At 44.7% G+C, this 26348-nt stretch overlaps 1 protein-coding gene across 1 annotated transcript in view; it reads left to right on the forward strand.

Annotated features, from left to right (window-relative positions):
- The window catches only part of STAG3 (STAG3 cohesin complex component), a 165043-nt gene extending 144473 nt beyond the window's left edge, over positions 1–20570 (forward strand). The window contains exon 33 of the mRNA XM_075859206.1: positions 20332–20570. Within this exon, the coding sequence (XP_075715321.1) occupies positions 20332–20376 (45 nt within the window). The 3' untranslated portion in view covers positions 20377–20570. The remainder of the gene's footprint in view (positions 1–20331) is intronic.
- Positions 20571–26348: the final 5778 nt, after the last annotated feature.

A 26348-nucleotide genomic window follows, 5' to 3' on the forward strand; every position in this document is an offset into this window, starting at 1 on the left:
TTAACCAACATGAAGGTAGCTCTTCTTATCTGCAGGTCAGCACTAAAATCAGGAAAGATAGAAATTGCTGCTCCATTAAAAAAAATCTCCGGTCGCGGTCGTTACTCTTTAGCAAGCGTGCCAGCATAGGTCTGGGAGGTGCGCCTGGCGTCCATGGTCTAGCCGGGACTCTGTGCCCGTTCTATTGCAAATGCATTAGACAAATTAGCATCAGGGAACAGGTTGTGAAGCCATTGTAGCATGAAGTCTCGGATTTTGACCTTCAGCATTTTCTGGGAGACCTAGTATTCTAATATTGTTCTGGCGTAGCCGGTTTTCCACGTCATCAGACTTCTGCTTCCATAGTTCAGCTGCCGTCCCCAAAGCAGCGATTGCCTCGAACAGGGGCAGCCCTGTCTTCCCACCCAGATACGCGTTCCTCAGCATGCGTCAATCACTCACGTAAGTTATGCATATTCTGTCTGAGTAGGCCTATATCTATCTATTTTGACCTCCTCCAGCTTACCGGTCAGAAGTTTTGCAGGAAGAAATGACCTTCAGAAGTTTCTCTGAGACTTCTACAGCAGGGGACACTGAACCTACCCTGAAGGAAGTGCCGGGAGCATTCGACTTAGACGTGCCAATAGACCTGCGGAAGCGCTGTTGCATAAGGGAACGGCCGCCATCTTGCCCATCACCTCTGGCATATTCTTGCAGCTTTTGCAGACGCCGATTGTCCGCGTGTAGGGCCCATTCTACCCTCTCTGCACTACCACGGCCAGCGGTACCGTCGTGGTATGAATCTAGTGCGGGTAGGATTTCTGCAGGATTAATAACGCATGGGTTCAAGGCGGAGCTACAGATTCATGCGTCTGCTGCGTGCCTGGCCATGCCCCTACGGACAGTCTTTAATACAATATGTAATACCGATCCATGGAGGACGTTCACGTACTGATCAGAATGTGGCAAACCAAAACAAAGGATGATCATTCTGCATAGAAATCTTATTTGCAATGACAACAGAATGCCATGCAGTAAATAGTGACACGCTTGCTTGTTCCAAAATGTTGCTGAACCATACTGTATGTATCCAGTCAAAAGGCAGGCATTCCCTGCTAAGTACATTTTATAGCTACGAGCTCGGCTTGCACGATGCATCGAAATTTCAATACCATTTCCACGCTGTGTGGGGGCAAACTGTTCAATACCGTCAATTTATATATTTAGGTACTAAGCTGTGTGACCGCACAGCTTAGTATTGAAATAAATGAAGAGTAAATGGTGCGCGCACTGTACAGCAAAAGCGATTCCACATTAACCAAAATATTGCCATTATGTGAGGGAAATCATGACGTGACTTATTAACCCCTTCCTGCTCCTGGACGTACTATTAGGTCATGGTAACTGTATCGTTCGCGCTCCATGACCTAATAGTACGTCACGGGAGTAACGGCCATTTCGGCCGTCCTCCCGACACATACAGGAGCTGTGACAGCTGCTGTCTAATACAGCAGTTGCCGCAGCTTCTATCGCGGGAGCCGATCGCTGTGTCCCCGCTGATTTAACACCTTAAAAGCCGCGTTCAATAGCGATCACGGCTTTTTAGGGGTTAAACCACCATCGACTGTCCGCTTCATGATAGCGGGCAGCGATGGTTGCTATGGCAAATGGACGCCTAATAATGACGTCTGGCTATGCCATCTACGGAAGCCTAGTGGGTCCTGACAAAGTCAGGGCCCACTATGCTTGCTGTCAGTGAGTAGCTGACAGCTCTAATACGCATGTAGTGCAGTGTATTAGAATAGCGATCAGAGCCTCCTGCCCTCAAGTCCCCTAGTGGGACAAAGTAATAAAGTAAAAAAAAGTTGTGTAAAAATAAGAAAATAAAAGTTTTAACCGTAAAAATTCCCCTTTTTCCCTTATCAGTTCATTATTATTAATAAAAAATAAATAAATAAACAAACTATACATAATTGGAATCGCCGCGTCCGTAATGGCCTGAACTACAAAAGAATTTTGTTATTTATCCCGTGTGGTGAACGCCATAAAAGAAAATAATAATAAACCGTACCAGAATCACAATTGTTTGGTCACTTCACCTCCCAAAAAACGGAATAAAAAGAGATAAAAAAATCGCCTTAAAATGGTCCTGATCGAAACATTCGATACGCAAAATACAAGTCCTCGCACGGCTTTATTGATGGAAAAATAAAAAATAAGGTAACACAAAAAGAAAATGATTTTTTACAAAACGTATTTTATTGTGCAAACGCCATAAGACATAAAAAAACCTATAAACATCTGGTATTGTCGTAATCGTATCGCCCCGCAGAATAAAGTGAATATGTCATTTATAGCGCACGGTGCACACTGTAAAAAAAAACAGCAATTCTACGATTGTTTTTGTCACCGCACCACTTAAAAATAGAATAAAAACTGATCAAAAAGCCACATGCAGCCCAAGAAAACTACAGTGAATTCCTCAAGGGGTCTAGTTTCCAAAATGGGGTCACTTTTGGGGGGTTTTCACTGTTTTGGCACCACAAGACCTCTTCAAACCGGACATGGTGCCTAATAAAAAGGAGGCCTCATAATCCACTAGGTGCTCCTTTGCTTCGGAGGCCGGTGCTTCAGTCCATTACCGCACTAGGGCCACATGTGGGATATTTCTCAAAACTGCATAATCTGGGCAATAAATATTAGGTTGCGTTTCTCTGATAAATCCTTTTGTTTTACAGAACAAAATGGTATAAAAAGGATTTTCTGACAAAAAATAAATATGAAAATTTCACCTACTTTGCTCTAAATTCCCGGGAAACACCTAAAGGGTTCATAAACTTTCTGAATGCTGTTGTGAATACTTTGAGGGGTCTAGTTTCTAAAATGGGGTGTTTGATAGGGGTGTCTAATATATAAGCCCCTCTAAGCAGCAACTTCAGAACTGAAATGGAACCTAAAAAAAAAAATGAGTCAATACTTCGCTTCTTACATTATGCTTATAAAGAGCCGCGCCCACCCGAGAGGGCCCCAGTTTTGACCGTTTGTATAAATGGAGACCCCTATTAGACCGTTTCAGTGCCCGGTTTGCCCAAGCATACACCCCCGAGAAGTGTATTTCTATTGATGAGTCCTTGGTAGATTTTAAAGGGAGGCTTCAATTCCGCCAGTACCTGCCGAGTAAGAGGGCAAGGTATGGCGTGAAGATGTATAAGCTGTGTGAGAGTGCATCAGGGTATACCTACAGGTTTAGGATATATGAAGGGAAGGTCACCAGTACTCAGCCCACAGAATACCCCCCCCCCCCCCCTTACTGGGAGTTAATGCAAAAATTGTGTGGGATTTTGTGCACCCACTGCTGGACCAGGGTTACCACCTCTACCGGGATAATTTTTATACCAGCGTCCCGCTCTTCAAGTGCCTCGCATCCAGAAGTACTGCGGCATGCGGCACTGCTAGAAGAAATCTGAGAGGCCTCCCTAAGACACTGTTTGGGCAAAGAGGAAGGGGTGAGAGAAGGGCACAATCCAGCAGCAACATATTGTGTGTCAAGTACAAGGACAAGAGAGATGTCACACCAGTACCCATGTACCTGTACGAGGTACCAGTACAGACACCCCCAAACCAGACTGCATCCTGGACTACAATAGGTACATGGGAGGGGTGGACTTGTCAGATCAAGTACCGAAGCCCTACAGCGCCATGCGGTGTGGTATAAGAATCTGGCCGTGCACCTCATTATCAAGAACCTAATCTTTAGGGACCGAGAACAGGGGGCACCCAGTACTTCTGGAAGCGGGGCCACACGCATCGTACCAGGGCAGCACATTCCAGGAGAAGTTCCCCAAACTGGCAAGAAGGGAAAAAGTCAAAAGAGGTCCAAAGTCTGCTATAAGAGAGGGATAAGGGAGGACACAATATCTCAATGTGACACGTGCCCCGAAAAACCAGGGCTCTGTATGAAAGTGTTTTAAAATGTATCATACATCCCTTAGATTTCTACCCTGACGCACTCCGCACAGCTTATCCCCCTCATCTTTCCCTTTTGATCCCTGCTGTGTGCCCAGGCAGCTGATAACAGCCACATGTAAGGTATTGCTGTACCTGGGGGAACCCACATTACAGTTTTATAGGGTGTATATCTCCGGTGGCGCATGCTGGGCACGATATATTGGATGCCGAATAAATATGTATATATATATATATATATGTAGAAAATTTCAAATCTCACACTGCACCATCTGCTGGGCATTACCTTTCAGACAATACCTGTGGGGTCAAAATGCTCAATATGCCTCTAGATGAATGCCTTAAGGGGTGCAGATTTTAAAATGGGGTCACTTCTGGTGGGTTTCCATTGCTTTGATACCTCTGGGGCTCTGCAAATGCGACATGGCACCCGAAAACCAATCCAGCAAAATCTGGACTCCAAAGAACAAATAGCGCTCCTTTCCTTCTGAGCCCTCCCATGGGCCCCTAACGTCAGTTTATCACCACAAATGGGGTATTGCCGCACTCAGGACAAATTGGGAAACAAAATGGGGTATTGCTGCACTCAGGACAAATTGGGCCCCAAAATCCTATAGGTGCTCCTTTGCTTCTGAGTCCTTTGTTTTAGTCCACGAGTGCAGTAGGACCACATGTGGGACATTTCTAAAAACTGCAGAATCTGGACAATACATATTTAGTAGTGTTTATCTGGTAAAACCTTCCGTGTTACAGAAAAAAAAAATGGAATTCAGCAAGAAAAATAAAAGTTGCACATTTCACCTCCACTTTGCTTTAATTCCTGTGAAATGCCTAAAGGAATTTCCCCCCGGCAGGATCTGGAAACGGGGCTAGTTTGGAAAACATAAGTATATTACAAATGTATTTACACTTATAAATTACAAGCATTAACACAAAGTCATTAAATCTCGGACAACCCCTTCCCGCCGCAGCCCTTCAGATTTTCATTTTCGTTTTTTCCTCCCCACATTCCAGAAGCCATAACTTTTTTTTATTTTTCCCTCTATATAGTCCTATGAGGGCTTGATTTTTGCGGGACGAGTTGTAGTTTTCGTAGCACCATTTATTTTGCCGTATAATGTACTAGGAAACAGGAAAAAAATTATTTGTGGGGTAGAAAAAAAAAACAGCGATTCCTCCATGGTTTTTTGCGCTTCGTTTTTACGGAATTCACTGTGAAATTAAAACAACATGTTATCTTTATTCTGCGGGTCAATACGATTACGGCGATACCAAATATATATCGTTTTTTCTATATTTTACTACTTTTACAAGTAAAAACCGAAGTGTAAAAAAGAAAATGTATTTTGCGTCGCCAAATTCCGAGCGCCATAACTTTTTTATTTTTCTGTCGATTACGCGGTGTGAGGGCTTGATTTTTGTGGGATAAGCTGTAGTTTTTACTAATACCATTTTGGGGTACATGCAAACGTTATGATCAGTTTTTGTTTAATTTTTTGTGGGAGATTAGGTGACCAAAAAATGGAGATTCTGGTGCTTACAATTATTTATTTTTTTACGGCGTTCACCGTGCGGGTTAAATAATGATATATTGTAATAGTTCAGACTTTTACGGACGCGGCGATACCAATTATGTTTGTTTATTTTTTTACTATGCTCTAGGGGGAAAAGGTTTTTTTTTTTTAACTTAATTTTTTTTACACAAAAAAAAACTTTGACTCATTTTTACATTTTTTATTAGTCCCCCTAGGGGACTTCAACCAGCGATCGTTAGATCATTAGATCGCTTGTACGATATACTAATGTACTAATGTATTGCAGTATATCGTGATTCTGACAGGCTTCTATTAAGCCTTGCCGGAGGCAGAGCTTAATAGGAGCACAAAGATGGCGGACCTGGGGGGGTTCTTTAAGCCCCCAGGCAGCCATAGCAACCATCGCGCCCACGCCCACCCCCCCGCGATTGCGTTGCGGGGGGCGCGATGAGCTGTTAGAGGGGGTCTTCCCCCCTCTTTCTGACTATTTAAATGCTGCGGTCGGTATTGACCGCAGCATTTAATGAGTTAAACTAGCGGGATCGAGCGCGATGCCGCTAGTTACTCTGAAGTGTCGGCTGTAACATACAGCTGACACCGGCATCGTGGAGTGAGCCCGCTCCATACGTCCCCTACCCGACTTTAGCGTATGGATACGTCAAATGTCGAGAAGGGGTTAAGACCAAAACAAGGCTGCGTCCTTAAGGGGTTAACGTGAGGCTCAGGGTGTTATGCATTTAGTACCCCTATATGCCTCACATTCATAGTAACTAACCCATCATGTACCTCACACATTAACCCAATGTTGCCCATTACAACTGTGAGTGATGTACATGATGGGATCACTTACTATAATGAATATAATGGCCACCATTGGGTTAATGTGTGCGGGAAATGATGTGGTTAATTCACATGGCTGTGTTCGGTGCGTGAGAGACTGTATGTCGTCCGCTTTTCCCGGATCCAACACAGTCCAGACAGCCGGGCTCCTATCACCATAGTTATGTATGATGCTGGGAGTCACTGCCTCCCCGCAGGAATACCGTCCCGTATTGAGAACATGATTACATTACGGGACAGAATTCCCACCTGGAGGCAGCGACTCCCAGCATCATACATAACTATGGTGATAGGAGCCCGGCTGTCTGGACTGTTTGATCCAGGAAAAGAGGGCGACATACACGTGCGTTCTGTATCTCGCTGACCGAACACAGCCATGTGAATTTACCACATCATTTCCTTCACACATTAACCCAATGTTGCCCATTATAATCTTTTATAGTAAGTGATCCCATTAAGTACCTCACTCAGTCATAATGAGTAACATTGGGTTAATGTGTGAGGTAGATGATGGGGTTAATTACTATTAATGTGAGGCACATGGAGGTTCAAAATTGATACCACGTGCCTCACATCAGAAAATGAAAGGACTGTTTTTGTGTTTTTTTTTTATTGTTGGAAAGTATCGTTTTAGTATCGAGTATCGCAATACTACACGAAGTATTGGTATTGAAGTCCAAATTCTGGTATCGTGACATCCCTACTACGAACCATTGGCTCCATGATTAGACGGCCCAGAGTATACATGATCCTTGCACCTTCTTGGGTATAATCATGTTAGGATATTGTCACAGTATTCAGCCACACAATGAGCAGTCAAAGCGGCAGGTAAGAAGGTTTTCCCAATTGGGGTTACTCGCAAACCGGTGGGACCCATATATTATGGCTGTAATGCAGCTCCTCATCAATGACCAGTCGTCCAGTGGTTTCCAGCAATGGTCTTATTTTAAAAGGAAAGTGCTGGGGAGCTAAATTCCGGATCGGAGGTACAGGCTGGTTTCGCCTCAATCACCACGTGGTTTTGGTGTCTTACGTCACCAACACGTTTCGACTTCCTCAGGGTGCATGCGCAGTAAGGCACCCCCTAGCTTATATATATATATAGTACTTATTTTAAGGGAGTATATCACAAATAATTGATAAACGAATACCTGGCGTTTTTAATTCGCAAAAACACCTAAAATTATATAAATCGGTAATGGAGTAAAACAAAGATGAGTCTATAATAGTCTCACACAAAGTAATATCTCTGTAAACACATTCCCAAAAAGAAGGGAATATTGAGTGTTTGTCAAGGTCAATGTGTTTCAAACGTCCTTCATTGTAATACGTCAATGGCGGCTGCCAAATCTTGGTTCTATCGAATCCGCATGAGATGAATGCACAAAAGCAGCAAGAGAACAATAAACAAATCTCTAGAATAAGGAATTTAAATTGCAAAGCCATATCAGAGAAATAATATTAAAATAAAAATTATTTTGTAAGTATGAGACAGAGTATTTAGGATACATATCATACTACATTGTTTTTACTTTTAACCCCTTAATGACCGGGCCATTTTGCACGTTAATGACCAAGGATTATTTTTCGTTTTTTCACGGTCGCATTCCAAGAGTCGTAACTTTTTTTTTATTCCGTCGACATCGCCGTATAAGGGCTTGTTTTTTTGCGGGACGAGTTGTATTTTGTAATTGTACCATTTTTAGAGGCTTACAATATATTGTTTAACTTTTATTAACTTTATTTTAGGAGAGAATTGAGAATAAGCAGCTATTCCAGCATTGATTTTCACGTTATAAATTTACGCCGTTTACTATGCAGCCTAAATAACATGTTAACTTTATTCTATGGGTCGGCACGATTACAGGGATACCAAATGTGTAAAGGTTTTATATGTTTTTTCTACGTTTGCACAATAAAAAGCCTTTTAGAAAAAAATTACTTGTTTTTGCATCACCGCATTCCAAGAGGCGTAACGTTTTTATTTTTCCGTCGATGTGGCCGTACGTGGGCTTGATTTTTGCGGGCCAATGTGTAGTTTTCATTAGTACTATTTTGAGGTACATAGGACTTATAGATTAATTTTTTTATGGGGGGAAAGGGAGAAAAGAGAGAATTTTGCCGTTGTTTTTTGCGGTGTTTTTGGACGCCGTTCATCCGGCGGTTTAATTAATGTGTTCATTTTATTGGTCAAGTTGTTACGATCGCGGGGATACCATATATGTGTATGTGTGATTTGTTTTGACACTTACTAAATAAAACCACTTTTTGGGCAAAAAAAAGTAGTTTTATTTGATTTTGACTGTAATTATTTATTTTATTTTTTTTTTCACCAACTTTATTTAACTGATTGACATTTTTTTTTTTTTTGTCCCACCAGGGGACTTCACTATGCGATGTGCCGATCGCATATATAATGCTTTGGTATACTTCGTATACCAAAGCATTATTGCCTGTCAGTGTAAAACTGACAGGCAACCTGTTAGGTCTCCGGCATCGCCTAACAGGCAGTTGCTGAAGACAGACCTGGGAGTCTTTGTTAGACCCCCTGCTGCCATGGAAACCCGACGGCGACCCGCGATTTCTTTGCGGGGGCGCCGATGGGGTAACAGAGGGAGCTCCCTCCCTCTGTCAAACACATTAGATGCCGCTGTCACTATTGACAGCGGCATTTAATGGGTTAAACTGCCGGAATCGGAGCGCGCTTCAATTCCGGCAGTTGCAGCAGGAGCCAGGCTGTGTATAACAGCCGTGCTCCTGCCGCTGATCGCGTGGGTACAGTCTCCGTACCCGCGCCATCACAGGACGGATATATCTGTCCTCTTGCGCGAACTAGCAGCTGCTGAGGACGGATATATCCATCCTTCGGCGTTAAGAGGTTAAAGAAAATATTTTATCATGATCTCCTCCTTTATTCTGATGCAGTTGATAAATTCCCATAAACGAAAAGTCAAATATAGACTTATTATGGAAATGGATAAAATTAGAAGCCAAATGTTTTCTATAATCACCCCTCCGGCTATCTCCTAAGTGTTCGTTAATCCGTCGTTTTTCCAACATCACATTTCATACATGGGCATTTGATGATATAAAACACCATTGTGGTTCGACTAAGATGGTTTTGACTCAAAAAGTCGTCTTTCCTCGCATGTCACAAAAAGAAGATGCCTTCGTTACATAATTACAGACTAAACAACCTCCACATTTATACAAACCCTTTGGCCGATTTCTAAGCCATGTGGAGTTTTATTTCGCTCTTTACGAGCAAATCCCTTAAATTGGGTGCTCGTCTAACTACCAGACCAGGATGGTCTCCCACTAATTAACAAATCTCTTCACGAAGGACGAGATGGTCCCAGTTCTTTTTCAAGGTTGTAGTTGTTCATTTGGTGATCATGTAGATCCAACTTTTTTTTTTTCCTCTGTTTCACAAGTTCACATCCGCTGGCTCTTTTCATTCTCGTTTTATTGCTCGGTTACTATAACCTCGTTGTCTGAAGCGGGTAGAGGGATCTTCTGTCTCTTTTGGAAATACCTCCTTGTAGGAACAATTTCTCATACCATTGAGAAATTGACCGATAGGGACACCAGCGATTAATGAAATGGGATGAGGACTCCACCAACAACAGGGAATTTTCATCTGTCAGCCTTCTGTACGTGTTAGTGGCAAGTTTATTTCCATTGAAAGAGATGTGAGGGTCAATTAAAAAAATTAATTTTTGTATATGTAGTATTTAAATTTAACTCATTAACATCCAGCCACTTCAGAAAATCCACCAAATCCGACTCCATACCTGTCCATATTTTGGCAACATTGTCTATATACCGCAGCTAAGTGCCTATGAATTTTTTGTACCAATGGCTGCAGTACACGACCTGTTTCTCCCACCACTCCAGGTGTAGGCAGGCATACGACCGGTTACAATGTTACAATACGACCCCATCGCAGTCCCCGCACATGAACGTAGTGGTGGCCAACAAAAAAAACTGATTGCATGTCAGGACAATAGTTTTGGATGATCGACTTTCAAGAAATTATATTCATCATCGCTAATGATACTCTTCTCAAATCCCGAAAAAAAAAAAAAAGAGTGATTTAATTTGATCATTCGTGAATCACTAGGGTTTTCATCTAGCTAAGTTGAGCTGGCGCAAAGCCTCTGCATCTGCAACATAATCCTGTTCTTTCCAGAGTACCACGTTTCCCCCTTGATCACTGGGCTGGATGAGGTCACGTAGTTCATGCAGGGCATTAACTCATATTGTCAAAAAACAAACCGTCCGACCGAGCAAGGAGGGCATTAAACCTGAAATTTTCGTTTCCTTGAGTCCGAAGGCAGCAGCCGAGGCTCTTCTGACCCCATTCCCTAGGACAGAACTTGAATAGCAAACAAATGGTTAAGCAGACAATTCATTAATTAACCATTGGCGGAGCACTCTATAAATACACTAGATGTGGAATAAACCAGACTCTAGGAAACTAACATTTCAGGTAAGCAAATTTGAGGTTTCCTAATAGTCCTTCGCAGCACCCGAGGGATTTAAGTAGCTAGAAAGGGTGGGTTATCAGCAGCTGCAAGACTAAGAACTCCAGGGCCAAAGACAACAGAGTGTCTAGCCTGTAATGCTTGGTAAAGGTGTCTCCAGAGGACCAGGAAGCTACGTGGCAGATAGTGTGAAGTGGAACGTCCGCTTCTGCCCATGAGGTGGAATGTGCCCGAATCAGAAAAGGCAGAGGAAGGTTACTCAGACTGTAGCACTTAATAATTAGAGATTTTATCCAACAAGCTAAAGAGGCTTTAGATGCTTGAGCTCCTTTTCTGGAGTCAAAGTATTGTAAGAATAGGGAGCTGGATTTTCTAAACTCCTTGGAACTGGAAAGGTAAGTTTTAACTGATCTTTTTACATCCAGGAGTTGCAACTTAGCTTCTTCGTCATTCGCTGGATTAGGGTAGAACACAGGCAAATAAATCTCTTGATTTATGTTCTCCTCCGATGCAACTTGGCACAGTCCTCAGGACTACGCAGTCCGAACAAAATCAGATGACAAAACCTGCAACTCAGAAAAGCTCTTCGCAGATGTAATGGCAATTAGGAACAGGGTCTTCTAAGATAGCAGCTGGAGAGAAGACTCAGACGGGTTCAAAGGGTAAGTCCATTTTAAGATGAGGGATAAATCCCATGATGGAGAAGTTGATCTCACAGAAGGCCTCAGATTTTTTCCCCTCTAAAGAATCTTTTGATTCGTTTGTGCCCTGAAATCTTTCCATGCAAGAAAGCGTAGACTGCAGACATCTGTACTTCAATAAGTGTATTGACCTTGAGTCCTGTCTGGAAACCGTCCCGAAGGAACTGAAGCAACAGCGGAACTGAAATGGAAGTAAATGAAGTGAGAAATACACCATCTTGAGAAGATTCCCCAGAATCCGTTATACACCTTAAGAGTTGATGGTCTTCTTGCTGAAAATAGAGTACTGATGACTTCTTCAGAAATGCCATCACTAGACAAAATCCATCCCGTCAGGCTGTGCTGAGACTGCAGGTCTGAGGAAGACACCAAAAGTTGTCCCTCAAAAGATTTAATAACTGCCAACCAGGTCCTTCGGGGACAAAAAGATGCTATCGAGATTTGCTTGAACCTTCTCCTCAATCTTCCTGATGACTCGAGGAATCAGAGAAACTGGGGTAAAGAACAGGCGACTCCAATTCAGAGAGAAGGCTTCTAGGGCTTCTGGGTGATCTGTTCTGTACAGTGAACAAATACGGGGAAGATTGGCATTGCTTTTCCTGGCCATAAGGTCGATCTCTCGGCACCCCCACTTGCGAACTAACTGCTGAAAAACGTTGGAGTTGAGCTCCCAGTCCCCTGGTTTGAGGGTTGATGGCTGAGGAAGTCCGCTTGGATGATCTCTCACCCTCGTATGTGGACTGCTGAAATATCCTGGAGATGTCTCTGCCCAGCACATTATTTTCTCACATTCGGACTGGAGAGCAATATTCCTGGTACCACCTTGTTTGTTTAGATAATAAACAGTAGGCATGTTGTCCGATTAAACCTTGACAGACTTGGCTTGGAGCTGGTGAGAGAAGGTGAGAAGAGTCATTCTGACCGCCTTGAGTTCTCTGACATTGGAGGGAAGTTGTTGTTTTAGAAGAGACCAACTGCCCTGTGACCATCTTCTTCCAGAAGCGCACCACATCCCTTCTGAGAGGCATCTGTAGCAAGACACACTTGATGTAGAAGGCAAAATGTTTTCCCTCTGGAGGGGTTGTGAGGAGAGAGCCACCGCTTCAAATGTTTCCTTGTCTGACTGGAGACCAACATAGAGTTTGGGACAGTAAGATTACGTACGTCCCTGGACAGAACTGAGAAGTTGTGACTGAAGAGGCCTTAAATGTGATTTGGCCCACGGTACTTCGTCTATTGATGCAGTCCTATATCCAAAAGCCCTCATGACTGTTCGGATAGGGACTCTGGGATGAAGAATTGGATGCTTGATTGCCTCCTGGATGGAAATAGAGGGATGTAGAATGGACATTATGAGAAACCCATGGTCAGACAGACACTGGATAGTGATCTGAAGATGACTCTGGAGCTGGAGGGGAGTTGCTGCCCTTGAGCAACCAATCGTCTAGGTAGGTAATTTATATATATATATAGATCTCCTGAAGTCTTAGATGGCGGCAATGGCGACGACCAGCTTGGTAAAAACACGTGGTGCAGAGGAGAGGCCGAACGAAAGCGATACAAATTGTAGTTGTCTGATGGAACCTTGATGTTGAACTGCAATCCTGAGAAACTTGCGACCGCTGGAATGGATAGGCACATGGAGGTAAGCCTCTTTTTAGATTGAGTTTTGCAAGGAAGTCTCCTTGTTGAAGGACAAACTCTGTCGAACGAAGGCTCTCCATCTTGAATTTTCTCTTGATAAGGAATCTGTTGAGAAATCTTAGATCTATAATTGACCTCCAACCTCCGTCTACCTTGGGAATAGGAAAAACGATGGAATCTAGTCTCCTTCCTTGTTGAGATGCAGGAACCTCCTCTAGTGCACCTTTTTAGGAGAAAATCTTGAAGAAGCTGAGAGACCACAGGATTGGTTGACAACAAATCTTTCGGGAGATAGGTGAAGGAATTCTAACTGATAACCAATGTGAACCGTTTGAAGAACGCAGGGATTTGTAGTTGTCTGACCACACAGGAGACTATCTTTGCAGCCTGGCACTTACTCTCTCTGCTAAACTGGCGTCATAGCTTGGATTTTGTAGCATTGGAGAAGGATTTCTTCTTGAATGTGGAAGAATTTGTCTTCCCTTTGCTCTTGTTTTACTGTTTTCCTGAGGATCTAAATCCTGTTAAATCTAGGAGATCTTCTGTTGTGAAAGGCGTGAAATCTAGCTCTTGAAGTAGCAGGAAAAGTGTGGCCTTTGTCCTCATTAACGCTCTCAAGGATCTTGTTTAGTTGTTTTTCAAATAACTTCTCTGGTTCAAGTGGGAGCATACAAAGGTTGTTCTTTGAAGTGGCATCCTCAGACCTGGGCTTTATCCAGATGGCCCTGCGGGCACAGTTAGGCTATGTTCACACAGAGTTTTTTTGACGCGGAAACCGCGTCACAAAACTCATCCAAAACGGCCCGAAAATGCCTCCCATTGATTTCAATGTGAGGCGTCGGCGTCTTTTTCCCGCGAGCAGAAAAAGAAGCGACATGCCCTATCTTCGGGCGTTTCCGCCTCTGACCTCCCATTGACTTCAATGGGAGGCAGAGAAAGCGTATTTCGCAGTGTTTTATGCCCGTGGCCATTGAGCCGCGGGTGAAAAACTCAGCGGAAAAACTCCGCAAAAATCAGCGTGCAGGGAGAGGAAAATCTGCCTCAAACTTCCAAACGGAATTTTGCGGCAGATATTCCTCCTGCAAAATACTCCGTGTGAACATAGCCTAATAGAGAGACAAAAAATTCCTCCTGGAGGACAACCTCAAGGTATCTAGAGGGAAATTACATAAGTACTCAGCAGCACTCTTCATGGAAGGCAAAAATTGTAAAAATTCCAGATGCAGACAAATAGTACAAGCACTTGCTAGCTACCAAGCAGCCACTTAGTAAGACATATGCAAATATAGGGCAAGTAATTGCTGGCCAGCGCAATACCAAGCATGACCACTAGAGGGAGTTCTCAGAAGCAGGGAGTTTAGCCGAACAATCAGTGCTGCTGCTAGCGTCTGGCCACTAGAGGGAGCACAACTTGATCCCAACATGACAGCATAGAGGAGGAAGAGCCCATACCTTAGAGAAGTGGAGCCGTCGACTGCTAGACACAAACGAACTGCTCCTACCTTGAATCCAGGGCCTTAAAGAGGCTCTGTCACCAGATTTTGCAGCCCCTATCTGCTATTGCAGCAGATCGGCGCTGCAATGTAGATTACAGTAACGTTTTTATTTTTAAAAAACGAGCATTTTTGGCCAAGTTATGACCATTTTTGTATTTATGCAAATGAGGCTTGCTAAAGTACAACTGGGCGTGTTGAAAAGTAAAAGTCCAACTGGGCGTGTATTATGTGCGTACATTGGGGCGTGTATTGTGTGCGTACATCGGGGCGTGTTTACTTCTTTTACTAGCTGGGCGTTCTGACGAGAAGTATCATCCACTTCTCTTCAGAACGCCCAGCTTCTGCCAGATCACGCTGTGACGTCACTCACAGGTCCTGCATCGTGTCAGACGAGCGAGGACACATCGGCACCAGAGGCTACAGATGATTCTGCAGCAGCATCGGCGTTTGCAGGTAAGTAGCTACATGGACTTACCTGCAAACGCTGATGCTGCTGCAGAATCAACTGAAGCCTCTGGTGCCGATGTGTCCTCGCTCGTCTGACACGATGCAGGACCTGTGAGTGACGTCACAGATCTGCACTGGCAGAAGCTGGGCATTCTGAAGAGAAGTGGATGATACTTCTCGTCAGAGCGCCCAGCTAGTAAAAGTAGTAAACACGCCCCGATGTACGCACATAATACACGCCCCGATGTACGCACATAATACACGCCCAGTTGTACTTTTACTTTTAAACACGCCCAGTTGGACTTTTGCAAGCCTCATTTGCATAAATACAAAAATGGTCATAACTTGGCCAAAAATGCTCGTTTTTTAAAAATAAAAACGTTACTGTAAACGATCTGCTGCAATAGGAGATAGGAGCTGTAAAATCTGGTGACAGAGCCTCTTTAAGACAAGTCGAGCCCGCGTGTTGTCTCCAGATCCCGATACTACTGATGCAGGGACTGGGGAACAGAAAAAAAGCTCAGGGAAATTGCTACAGACAAGACCCCTCTCCACCTGGATGTATCCCCACTTTCCCTAACTGACTGGACACCCCCAGTCAGGATGGAGCATCTGCCTAACCTGAAAAAAAGGTTAGAATGCTTATTTACATGTCATCAGGACTCCGAAAACCCTGAAATAACTATGTCCTAAAGGGACCAGAAAGAAAACACATCTAGTGTTAGGGATAGAGTGTATCTAGTGTTGGGGATAGAGTGTATCTAGTGTTGGGGATAGAGTGTATCTAGTGTTGGGGATAGAGCGTATCTAGTGTTGGGGATAGAGTGTATCTAGTGTTGGGGATAGAGTGTATCTAGTGTTGGGGATAGAGCGTATCTAGTGTTGGGGATAGAGCGTATCTAGTGCTGGGGATAGGGCGCATCTAGTGCTGGGGATAGGGCGCATCTAGTGCTGGGGATAGGGCGCATCTAGTGTTGGGGATAGAGCGCATCTAGTGTTGGGGATAGAGCGTATCTAGTGTTGGGGATAGAGCGTATCTAGTGTTGGGGATAGAGCGTATCTAGTGTTGGGGATAGAGCGTATCTAGTGTTGGGGATAGAGCGTATCTAGTGCTGGGGATAGGGCGCATCTAGTGCTGGGGATAGAGCGCATCTAGTGCTGGGGATAGAGCGCATCTAGTGCTGGGGATAGAGCGTATCTAGTGCTGGGGATAGAGCGTATCTAGTGCTGGGGATAGAGCGCATCTAGTGTTGGGGATAGAGCGCATCTAGTGTTGGGGATAGAGCGCATCTAGTGTTGGGGATAGAGCGCATCTAGTGCTGGGGATAGAGCGCATCTAGTGTTGGGGATAGAGCGTATCTAGTGTTGGGGATAGAGCGTATCTAGTGCTGGGGATAGAGCGTATCTAGTGCTGGGGATAGAGCGTATCTAGTGCTGGGGATAGAGCGTATCTAGTGCTGGGGATAGAGCGTATCTAGTGCTGGGGATAGAGCGTATCTAGTGTTGGGGATAGAGCGCATCTAGTGTTGGGGATAGAGCGCATCTAGTGTTGGGGATAGAGCGCATCTAGTGTTGGGGATAGAGCGCATCTAGTGCTGGGGATAGAGCGTATCTAGTGTTGGGGATAGAGCGCATCTAGTGCTGGGGATAGAGCGTATCTAGTGTTGGGGATAGAGTGTATCTAGTGTTGGGGATAGAGTGTATCTAGTGTTGGGGATAGAGCGTATCTAGTGTTGGGGATAGAGCGTATCTAGTGTTGGGGATAGAGTGTATCTAGTGTTGGGGATAGAGCGTATCTAGTGTTGGGGATAGAGCGTATCTAGTGCTGGGGATAGGGCGCATCTAGTGCTGGGGATAGGGCGCATCTAGTGTTGGGGATAGAGCGCATCTAGTGTTGGGGATAGAGCGCATCTAGTGCTGGGGATAGAGTGTATCTAGTGTTGGGGATAGAGTGTATCTAGTGTTGGGGATAGAGTGTATCTAGTGTTGGGGATAGAGCGTATCTAGTGTTGGGGATAGAGTGTATCTAGTGTTGGGGATAGAGTGTATCTAGTGTTGGGGATAGAGCGTATCTAGTGTTGGGGATAGAGCGTATCTAGTGCTGGGGATAGGGCGCATCTAGTGCTGGGGATAGGGCGCATCTAGTGTTGGGGATAGAGCGCATCTAGTGTTGGGGATAGAGCGTATCTAGTGTTGGGGATAGAGCGTATCTAGTGTTGGGGATAGAGCGTATCTAGTGTTGGGGATAGAGCGTATCTAGTGTTGGGGATAGGGCGTATCTAGTGCTGGGGATAGGGCGCATCTAGTGCTGGGGATAGAGCGCATCTAGTGCTGGGGATAGAGCGCATCTAGTGCTGGGGATAGAGCGTATCTAGTGCTGGGGATAGAGCGTATCTAGTGCTGGGGATAGAGCGCATCTAGTGTTGGGGATAGAGCGCATCTAGTGTTGGGGATAGAGCGCATCTAGTGTTGGGGATAGAGCGCATCTAGTGTTGGGGATAGAGCGCATCTAGTGCTGGGGATAGAGCGCATCTAGTGTTGGGGATAGAGCGTATCTAGTGTTGGGGATAGAGCGTATCTAGTGCTGGGGATAGAGCGTATCTAGTGCTGGGGATAGAGCGTATCTAGTGCTGGGGATAGAGCGTATCTAGTGCTGGGGATAGAGCGTATCTAGTGCTGGGGATAGAGCGTATCTAGTGTTGGGGATAGAGCGCATCTAGTGTTGGGGATAGAGCGCATCTAGTGTTGGGGATAGAGCGCATCTAGTGTTGGGGATAGAGCGCATCTAGTGCTGGGGATAGAGCGCATCTAGTGCTGGGGATAGAGCGCATCTAGTGTTGGGGATAGAGCGCATCTAGTGTTGGGGATAGAGCGTATCTAGTGCTGGGGATAGGGCGCATCTAGTGCTGGGGATAGGGCGCATCTAGTGTTGGGGATAGAGCGCATCTAGTGTTGGGGATAGAGCGTATCTAGTGTTGGGGATAGAGCGTATCTAGTGTTGGGGATAGAGCGTATCTAGTGCTGGGGATAGAGCGTATCTAGTGCTGGGGATAGGGCGCATCTAGTGCTGGGGATAGGGCGCATCTAGTGTTGGGGATAGAGCGCATCTAGTGTTGGGGATAGAGCGCATCTAGTGTTGGGGATAGAGCGTATCTAGTGCTGGGGATAGAGCGCATCTAGTGTTGGGGATAGAGCGTATCTAGTGCTGGGGATAGAGCGTATCTAGTGCTGGGGATAGAGCGTATCTAGTGCTGGGGATAGAGCGTATCTAGTGTTGGGGATAGAGCGCATCTAGTGCTGGGGATAGAGCGCATCTAGTGCTGGGGATAGAGCGCATCTAGTGTTGGGGATAGAGCGTATCTAGTGTTGGGGATAGGGCGTATCTAGTGCTGGGGATAGGGCGCATCTAGTGCTGGGGATAGGGCGCATCTAGTGTTGGGGATAGAGCGCATCTAGTGTTGGGGATAGAGCGTATCTAGTGTTGGGGATAGAGCGTATCTAGTGTTGGGGATAGAGCGTATCTAGTGCTGGGGATAGAGCGTATCTAGTGCTGGGGATAGAGCGTATCTAGTGCTGGGGATAGAGCGTATCTAGTGCTGGGGATAGAGCGTATCTAGTGCTGGGGATAGAGCGTATCTAGTGTTGGGGATAGAGCGCATCTAGTGCTGGGGATAGAGCGCATCTAGTGCTGGGGATAGAGCGCATCTAGTGTTGGGGATAGAGCGTATCTAGTGTTGGGGATAGAGCGCATCTAGTGTTGGGGATAGAGCGTATCTAGTGTTGGGGATAGAGCGCATCTAGTGTTGGGGATAGAGCGTATCTAGTGCTGGGGATAGAGCGTATCTAGTGCTGGGGATAGAGCGTATCTAGTGCTGGGGATAGAGCGTATCTAGTGTTGGGGATAGAGCGTATCTAGTGTTGGGGATAGAGCGCATCTAGTGCTGGGGATAGAGCGCATCTAGTGCTGGGGATAGAGCGCATCTAGTGCTGGGGATAGAGCGCATCTAGTGTTGGGGATAGAGCGCATCTAGTGTTGGGGATAGAGCGTATCTAGTGTTGGGGATAGAGCGCATCTAGTGTTGGGGATAGAGCGCATCTAGTGTTGGGGATAGAGCGCATCTAGTGTTGGGGATAGAGCGCATCTAGTGCTGGGGATAGAGCGTATCTAGTGCTGGGGATAGAGCGTATCTAGTGCTGGGGATAGAGCGTATCTAGTGCTGGGGATAGAGCGTATCTAGTGCTGGGGATAGAGCGCATCTAGTGCTGGGGATAGAGCGCATCTAGTGCTGGGGATAGAGCGCATCTAGTGCTGGGGATAGAGCGCATCTAGTGCTGGGGATAGAGCGTATCTAGTGCTGGGGATAGAGCGCATCTAGTGCTGGGGATAGAGCGCATCTAGTGCTGGGGATAGAGCGCATCTAGTGTTGGGGATAGAGCGCATCTAGTGCTGGGGATAGAGCGCATCTAGTGCTGGGGATAGAGCGCATCTAGTGCTGGGGATAGAGCGTATTTATAGAGCGCTCTGCCAGTGGTTAATTAATGAATTGTCTGCTTAACCATTTGTATGCTGTTCAAGTTCTGTCCTAGGGAATGGGGTCAGAAGGAGAACCTCGGGTGCTGCCAAGGATGATTAGGAATCCGAGATTCAACAAAGACTCCAAAGATAACACTGAAGGAGCTCCACAGGGGAGATGGAAGTATCTGTCCGTAGGATCACTATGAGCCGTACACTACACAGAGTGGGGCTTTATGGAAGCCATTGCGTAAAGAAAAACATAACCCGTTTTGAGATGACTAAACAGCATGTGACAGACCCACCAAACACATAGAAGAAGGTTCTCTGGTCAGATGAGATGAAAATTGAACCTTTTGGCCAGGCCATGATGTAACAAGCTATGTGTAGTGCAAACCCAACACTTCCCATCAACCCAAGAACACCGTTCCCACAGTGGAGCATTGCCGTGCCAGCATCAGGGGGTGCGGGCAAAATTGGTCAGGGTGGATGGCTGTAAATATAGGACCATTCTTGAGTAAAATCTGTTTGTCTGCCAGAGGTTTGAGATGGGGGCAGAGGTTCACCTTCCATGCAACAAAAGATGAACAAGTGGGGGGGGGGGGGGTTGTGAATCTCTCCACAGACGTCTGTCTTTTACGCCCGAGGTTGCCAACGCTCGTCTGAATGTGGCCTTAAAGTGAACCTGTCCTGACTGTTTGTATCTATTTTTCCTCCCTGCAGCAGCCAGATCTTCTGGATTCTGCTATTCTGGATAGTGAAGAATGAAACCTTCCGGTGCGCACAGTCGTCATGTTGACGAATAGGATTTTCGATTGGACTTGCGGTTACACCATTCGATGATTTAAGACGTGTTTATTTGTTTTTTTTCTATATGAAGGTTTGTCGTTTTGGAAATGTTTGGATTTGCAGCACATTGCACGTTGTTTTTATAGTATGAAATTACACGAGGGCAGAAAGCAGCAGAGTTTTGTGTCACGTTACTAGACGACATCGGAGGGTGGAAGCGGGGAATCTGGTTCTAGGTTGTATAGAAAACGTAACGCATAATGAATAGCACTGGAGGGTGGGTCCGGACCGACAATAAACACATTTTCAGATATAAAAAAAAGTTGCGCACCTTTGCAAGAAAGGTTTACAAACTTGAGTTTACACACGGCAGGTGCAGACCCTAAGGGCTCATTCGGCGTGTTCCGCGTCCGTTGAAATAACTGACAGCATGAGGACCCATGCAAGTCAATAGGGCTATTCAGACATGCGTGATTCTTGATGCAGCGAGTGTCCGTTGCGTGAAACTCACTGCATGTCCGTTTTTGCGGACCTTGTCGCCCATTGAAGTCTATGAGTGGATGAAAAACAAGGACGACAACTGTGTGCTGTCTGTATTTCACGCATCAGTTGCTTAAAGGGGCTTTCCTATGAAGGACATTTATGAGATATACACAATGTCAAAAATGTAAGATAGATGCGGGTCCGACCTCTGGGACCCGCACCGATCTCTAGAACAGGCCCCCTAAACCCCGTTCTAGCATGTGGTGCTCACACTGCCTCCCGGCCACTTTCTGACTTTATGGTCGCATGCTAAGCGGCTTCCGTAGCTGTCATTCACTTGTATATAAGTTACGAAAACGGCGTAGCTCAGCGAACTACGCTGTTTCTGTAACTCCCGACCATAAAGTTAGGAAGTGGCCGGGAGACAGCACTAGCACCACAAGCTAGAACAGGGTTTAGGGAACCCGTTCTAGAGATAGGTGAGCGTCCTAGATGTGGGACCTGCATCTATCTGACATTTATGAGATATCCTGTTGATATCTCATAAATGTCCTTCATGGGGAAACCCCTTTAAGAAATGCCGAGAAATTACAAAAAAAAAAATGGAAGTGCTTGCAGAGGAGAATCATGGACGTGGAAAAAAAGCACACTGATGCGGAGCGGAAAGCACAATGATGGCACACGGACATGAAATGCAGGAAATACAGACCATTTTTTGCGCACGCAAATCGGACACACTCATGTGAATGAAGAATAAGGTTTTCAAGTGGATCATTGTAGGTGATGATGGAAGGTAAAATGTTATACCAGTATTATACTCAGTGCAGCTCTGGATTGTAATATATGCTGTAACTCAGGATTAGTATAGGATAAGTAATGTAGGTACACGGTGACTCTGTCAGCAGAATAGTGAGTGCAGCTCTGGAATATAATACAGGATGTAACTCAGGATCAGTACAGGATAAGTAATGTAATGTATGTACACAGTGACTCCACCAGCAGAATAGTGAGCGCAGCTCTGGAATATAATACAGGATGTAACTCAGGATCAGTACAGGATAAGTAATGTAATGTATGTACACAGTGACTCCACCAGCAGAATAGTGAGTGCAGCTCTGGAGTATAATACATCAGGATGTAACTCAGGATCAGTACAGGATAAGTACTGTAATGTATGTACACAGTGACTCCACCATCAGAATGGAGAGTGAAGCTCTGTAGTATAATACGGGATGTAACTCAGGATCAGTACAGGATAAGTAATGTATGTACACAGTGACTCCACCAGCAGAATGGAGAGTGAAGCTCTGTAGTATAATACAGGATGTAACTCAGGATCAGTACAGGATAAGTAATGTATGTACACAGTAACTCCACCAGCAGAATGGAGAGTGAAGCTCTGGAGTATAATACAGGATGTAACTCAGGATCAGTACAGGATAAGTAATGTATGTACACAGTGACTCCACCAGCAGAATAGTGAGCGCAGCTCTAGAGTATAATACAGGATATAACTCAGGATCAGTACAGGATATGTAATGTATGTACACAGTGACTCCACCAGCAGAATAGTGAGTGCAGCTCTGGAGTATAATACAGGATATAACGCAGGATCAGTACAGGATAAATACTGTAATGTATGTACACAGTGACTCCTCCAGCAGAATAGTGAGTGCAGCTTTGGAGTATAATACAGGATGTAACTCAGGATCAGTACAGGATAAGTAATGTATGTACACAGTGACTCCTCCAGCAGAATAGTGAGTGCAGCTCTGGAGTATAATACAGGATGTAACTCAGGATCAGTACAGGGGAAGTAATGTAATGTATGTACACAGTGACTCCACCAGCAGAATAATGAGTGCAGCTCTGGAGTATAATACAGGATATAACTCAGGATCAGTACAGGATAAGTAATGTATGTACACAGTGACTCCACCAGCAGAATGGAGAGTGAAGCTCTGTAGTATAATACAGGATGTAACTCAGGATTAGTACAGGATAAGTAATGTAGGTACACGGTGACTCTGTCAGCAGAATAGTGAGTGCAGCTCTGGAGTATAATACAGGATGTAACTCTGGATCAGTACAGGATAAGTAATGTATGTACACAGTGACTCCACCAGCAGAATAGTGAGCGCAGCTCTGGAATATAATACAGGATGTAACTCAGGATCAGTACAGGATAAGTAATGTATGTACACAGTGACTCCACCAGCAGAATAGTGAGCGCAGCTCTGGAGTATAATACAGGATGTAACTCAGGATCAGTACAGGATAAGTACTGTAATGTATGTACACAGTGACTCCACCATCAGAATGGAGAGTGAAGCTCTGGAGTATAATACAGGATATAACTCAGGATCAGTACAGGATAAGTAATGTATGTACACAGTGACTCCACCAGCAGAATGGAGAGTGAAGCTCTGTAGTGTAATACAGGATGTAACTCAGGATCAGTACAGGATAAGTAATGTATGTACACAGTGACTCCACCAGCAGAATGGAGAGTGAAGCTCTGGAGTATAATACAGGATGTAACTCAGGATCAGTACAGGATAAGTAATGTATGTACACAGTGGCTCCACCAGCAGAATAGTGAGCGCAGCTCTAAAGTATAATACAGGATATAACTCAGGATCAGTACAGGATATGTAATGTATGTACACAGTGACTCCACCAGCAGAATAGTGAGTGCAGCTCTGGAGTATAATACAGGATATAACGCAGGATAAATACTGTAATGTATGTACACAGTGACTCCTCCAGCAGAATAGTGAGTGCAGCTCTGGAGTATAATACAGGATGTAACTCAGGATCAGTACAGGATAAGTAATGTATGTACACAGTGACTCCACCAGCAGAATAGTGAGCGCAGCTCTAGAGTATAATACAGGATATAACTCAGGATCAGTACAGGATATGTAATGTAATGTATGTACACAGTGACTCCACCAGCAGAATAGTGAGTGCAGCTCTGGAGTATAATACAGGATATAACGCAGGATCAGTACAGGATAAATACTGTAATGTATGTACACAGTGACTCCTCCAGCAGAATAGTGAGTGCAGCTCTGGAGTATAATACAGGATGTAACTCAGGATCAGTACAGGATAAGTAATGTATGTACACAGTGACTCCACCAGCAGAATAGTGAGTGCAGCTCTGGAGTATAATACAGGCTGTAACTCAGGATCAGTACAGGATAAGTAATGTATGTACACAGTGACTCCTCCAGCAGAATAGTGAGTGCAATACAGGATGTAACTCAGCATGAGTCATGTAGTGTACAATGCATTTGGAAAGTCTTCAGACCCTTTCACTTTTTTCACATTTTGTTATGTTGAGGCCTTGTGCTAAAATAAAATTAAAAAATCACGTTTTCCCCATCATTCTGCACTCAATAGCCCATAATGACATAGTGAAAACAGAAATTTAGAAATCTTTGCAAATGTATTGAATTAAAACTCACATTTTGCATGGACTTATGTATTCAGGCCCTTTGCTATGACACTTAACATTTTGCTCTGGGGGCCTCCCATTTCTCTAGATCATCTTTGAAATGCTTCTACACATTGTTTGGAGTCCACCTGTGGTAAATTCATTTGATTGGACATGATTTGGAAAGACACACCCCTGTCTATATAAGGTCTCACAGCTGACAATGCATATCAGAGCAAAAACTAAACCATGAGGAGGAAAGTACTGCCCGTAGAGCTCAGAGACAGGATTGTGTGGAGGCACAGATCTGGAGAAGTGTAGAAATTTTTTTTGCTGCACTGAAAGTTCCCAGAGAGCACAGTGGCCTCCATAATTCTGAAATGGAAGAAGTTTGGAACAACCAGGACTCTTCCTAGAGCTGGCAGCTCGACCAAACTGAGTAATCGGGGGAGAAGGGCCTTGGTAAGAGAGGTGACCAAGAACCCGATGGTCATTCTGGCCGAGCTCTAAAGATCATGTGTGCAGATCGGCCAGAAAGAAGCCTCTTCTTAAAAGACACATGAAAGACCGCCTGGAGTTCGCAAAAAAGAACCTTTAGGGACTCTCAGACTGAGAAACAAGATTCTGTGGTCCGATGAAACCAAGAATGAACCTTTTGGCCTCAATTCTAAGTGTCATGTCTGGAGGATACCAGGCCCTGCTCATCACTTGCACAATACTATCCCTACAGTGAAGCATGGAGGTGGCAGCATCATCATCCTGTGGGGCTGTATCTCAGTGGCTGGGACAGGGAGACTGATCAGGGTTGAGGGGAAGATGAATAGAGTAAAGTACAGATATTCTTAATGAAAACTTGATCCAGAGTGCTCTGGGCCGAAGGTTCACCTTCCAACAAGACATTGACCCTAAGCACACAGCCAAGACCATACAGGAGTGGCTTAGGGACATATCTGTATATGTCCCAGAGCCCTGACTTGAACCCAAATTAACATTTCTGGGGAGACCCGAAAATGTCTGTCCACCGACGGTCCCCATCCAACCTGATAGAGCTTGAGAGGATCTGCAGAGAAGAATGGCAGAAAACCCCAAATCCAGGTGTGCAAACCTTGTGGCATCATACCCAAGAAGACTGGAGGCTGATATCTAAAGTCCCGACGAAAGGGTCTGAATACTTATGGCAATGCAATATTTTAGTTTTTCCTATTTAAAAAGTTACCAAAAATTACTAACATTCTGTTTTCACTTTGTCATTATGGGGCATTGAGTCCAGAATGATGGAGAAAAATTTATTTTAGCACAAGCCCTCAACATAAAATCTAAAATATTGAAAGGGTCTGAAGACTTCCTGAATGCATTGTATATACACAGTGACTCCACCAGCAGAATAGTGAGTGCAGCTCTGGAGTATAATACTGGATCTAACTCAGGATCAGTACAGGATATGTAATGTATGTACACAGTGACTCCACCAGCAGAATAGTGAGTGCAGCTCTGGAGTATAATACTGGATCTAACTCAGGATCAGTACAGGATATGTAATGTATGTACACTGTGACTCCACCTGCAGAATAGTGAGTGCAGCTCTGGAGAATAATACAGAATGTAACTCAGGATCAGTACAGGATAAGTAATGTAATGTATGTACACAGTGACTCCACCAGCAGAATAGTGAGTGCAGCTCTGGAGTATAATACAGGATGTAACTCAGGATCAGTACAGGATAAGTAATGTATGTACACAGTGACTCCACCAGCAGAATAGTGAGTGCAGCTCTGGCGTATAATACAGGATGCAACTCCGGATCAGTACAGGATTAGTAATGTAATGTATGTACACAGTGACTCCAGCAGCAGAATAGTGAGTGCAGCTCTGGAGTATAATACAGGATGTAACTCAGGATCAGTACAGGATAAGTAATGTATGTACACAGTGACTCCACCAGCAGAATAGTGAGTGCAGCTCTGGCGTATAATACAGGATGCAACTCCGGATCAGTACAGGATTAGTAATGTATTTACAAAGTGAC

This window comes from Rhinoderma darwinii, chromosome 3, assembly GCF_050947455.1.
Source record: "Rhinoderma darwinii isolate aRhiDar2 chromosome 3, aRhiDar2.hap1, whole genome shotgun sequence".
Classification (NCBI taxonomy): Eukaryota; Metazoa; Chordata; class Amphibia; order Anura; family Rhinodermatidae; genus Rhinoderma; species Rhinoderma darwinii.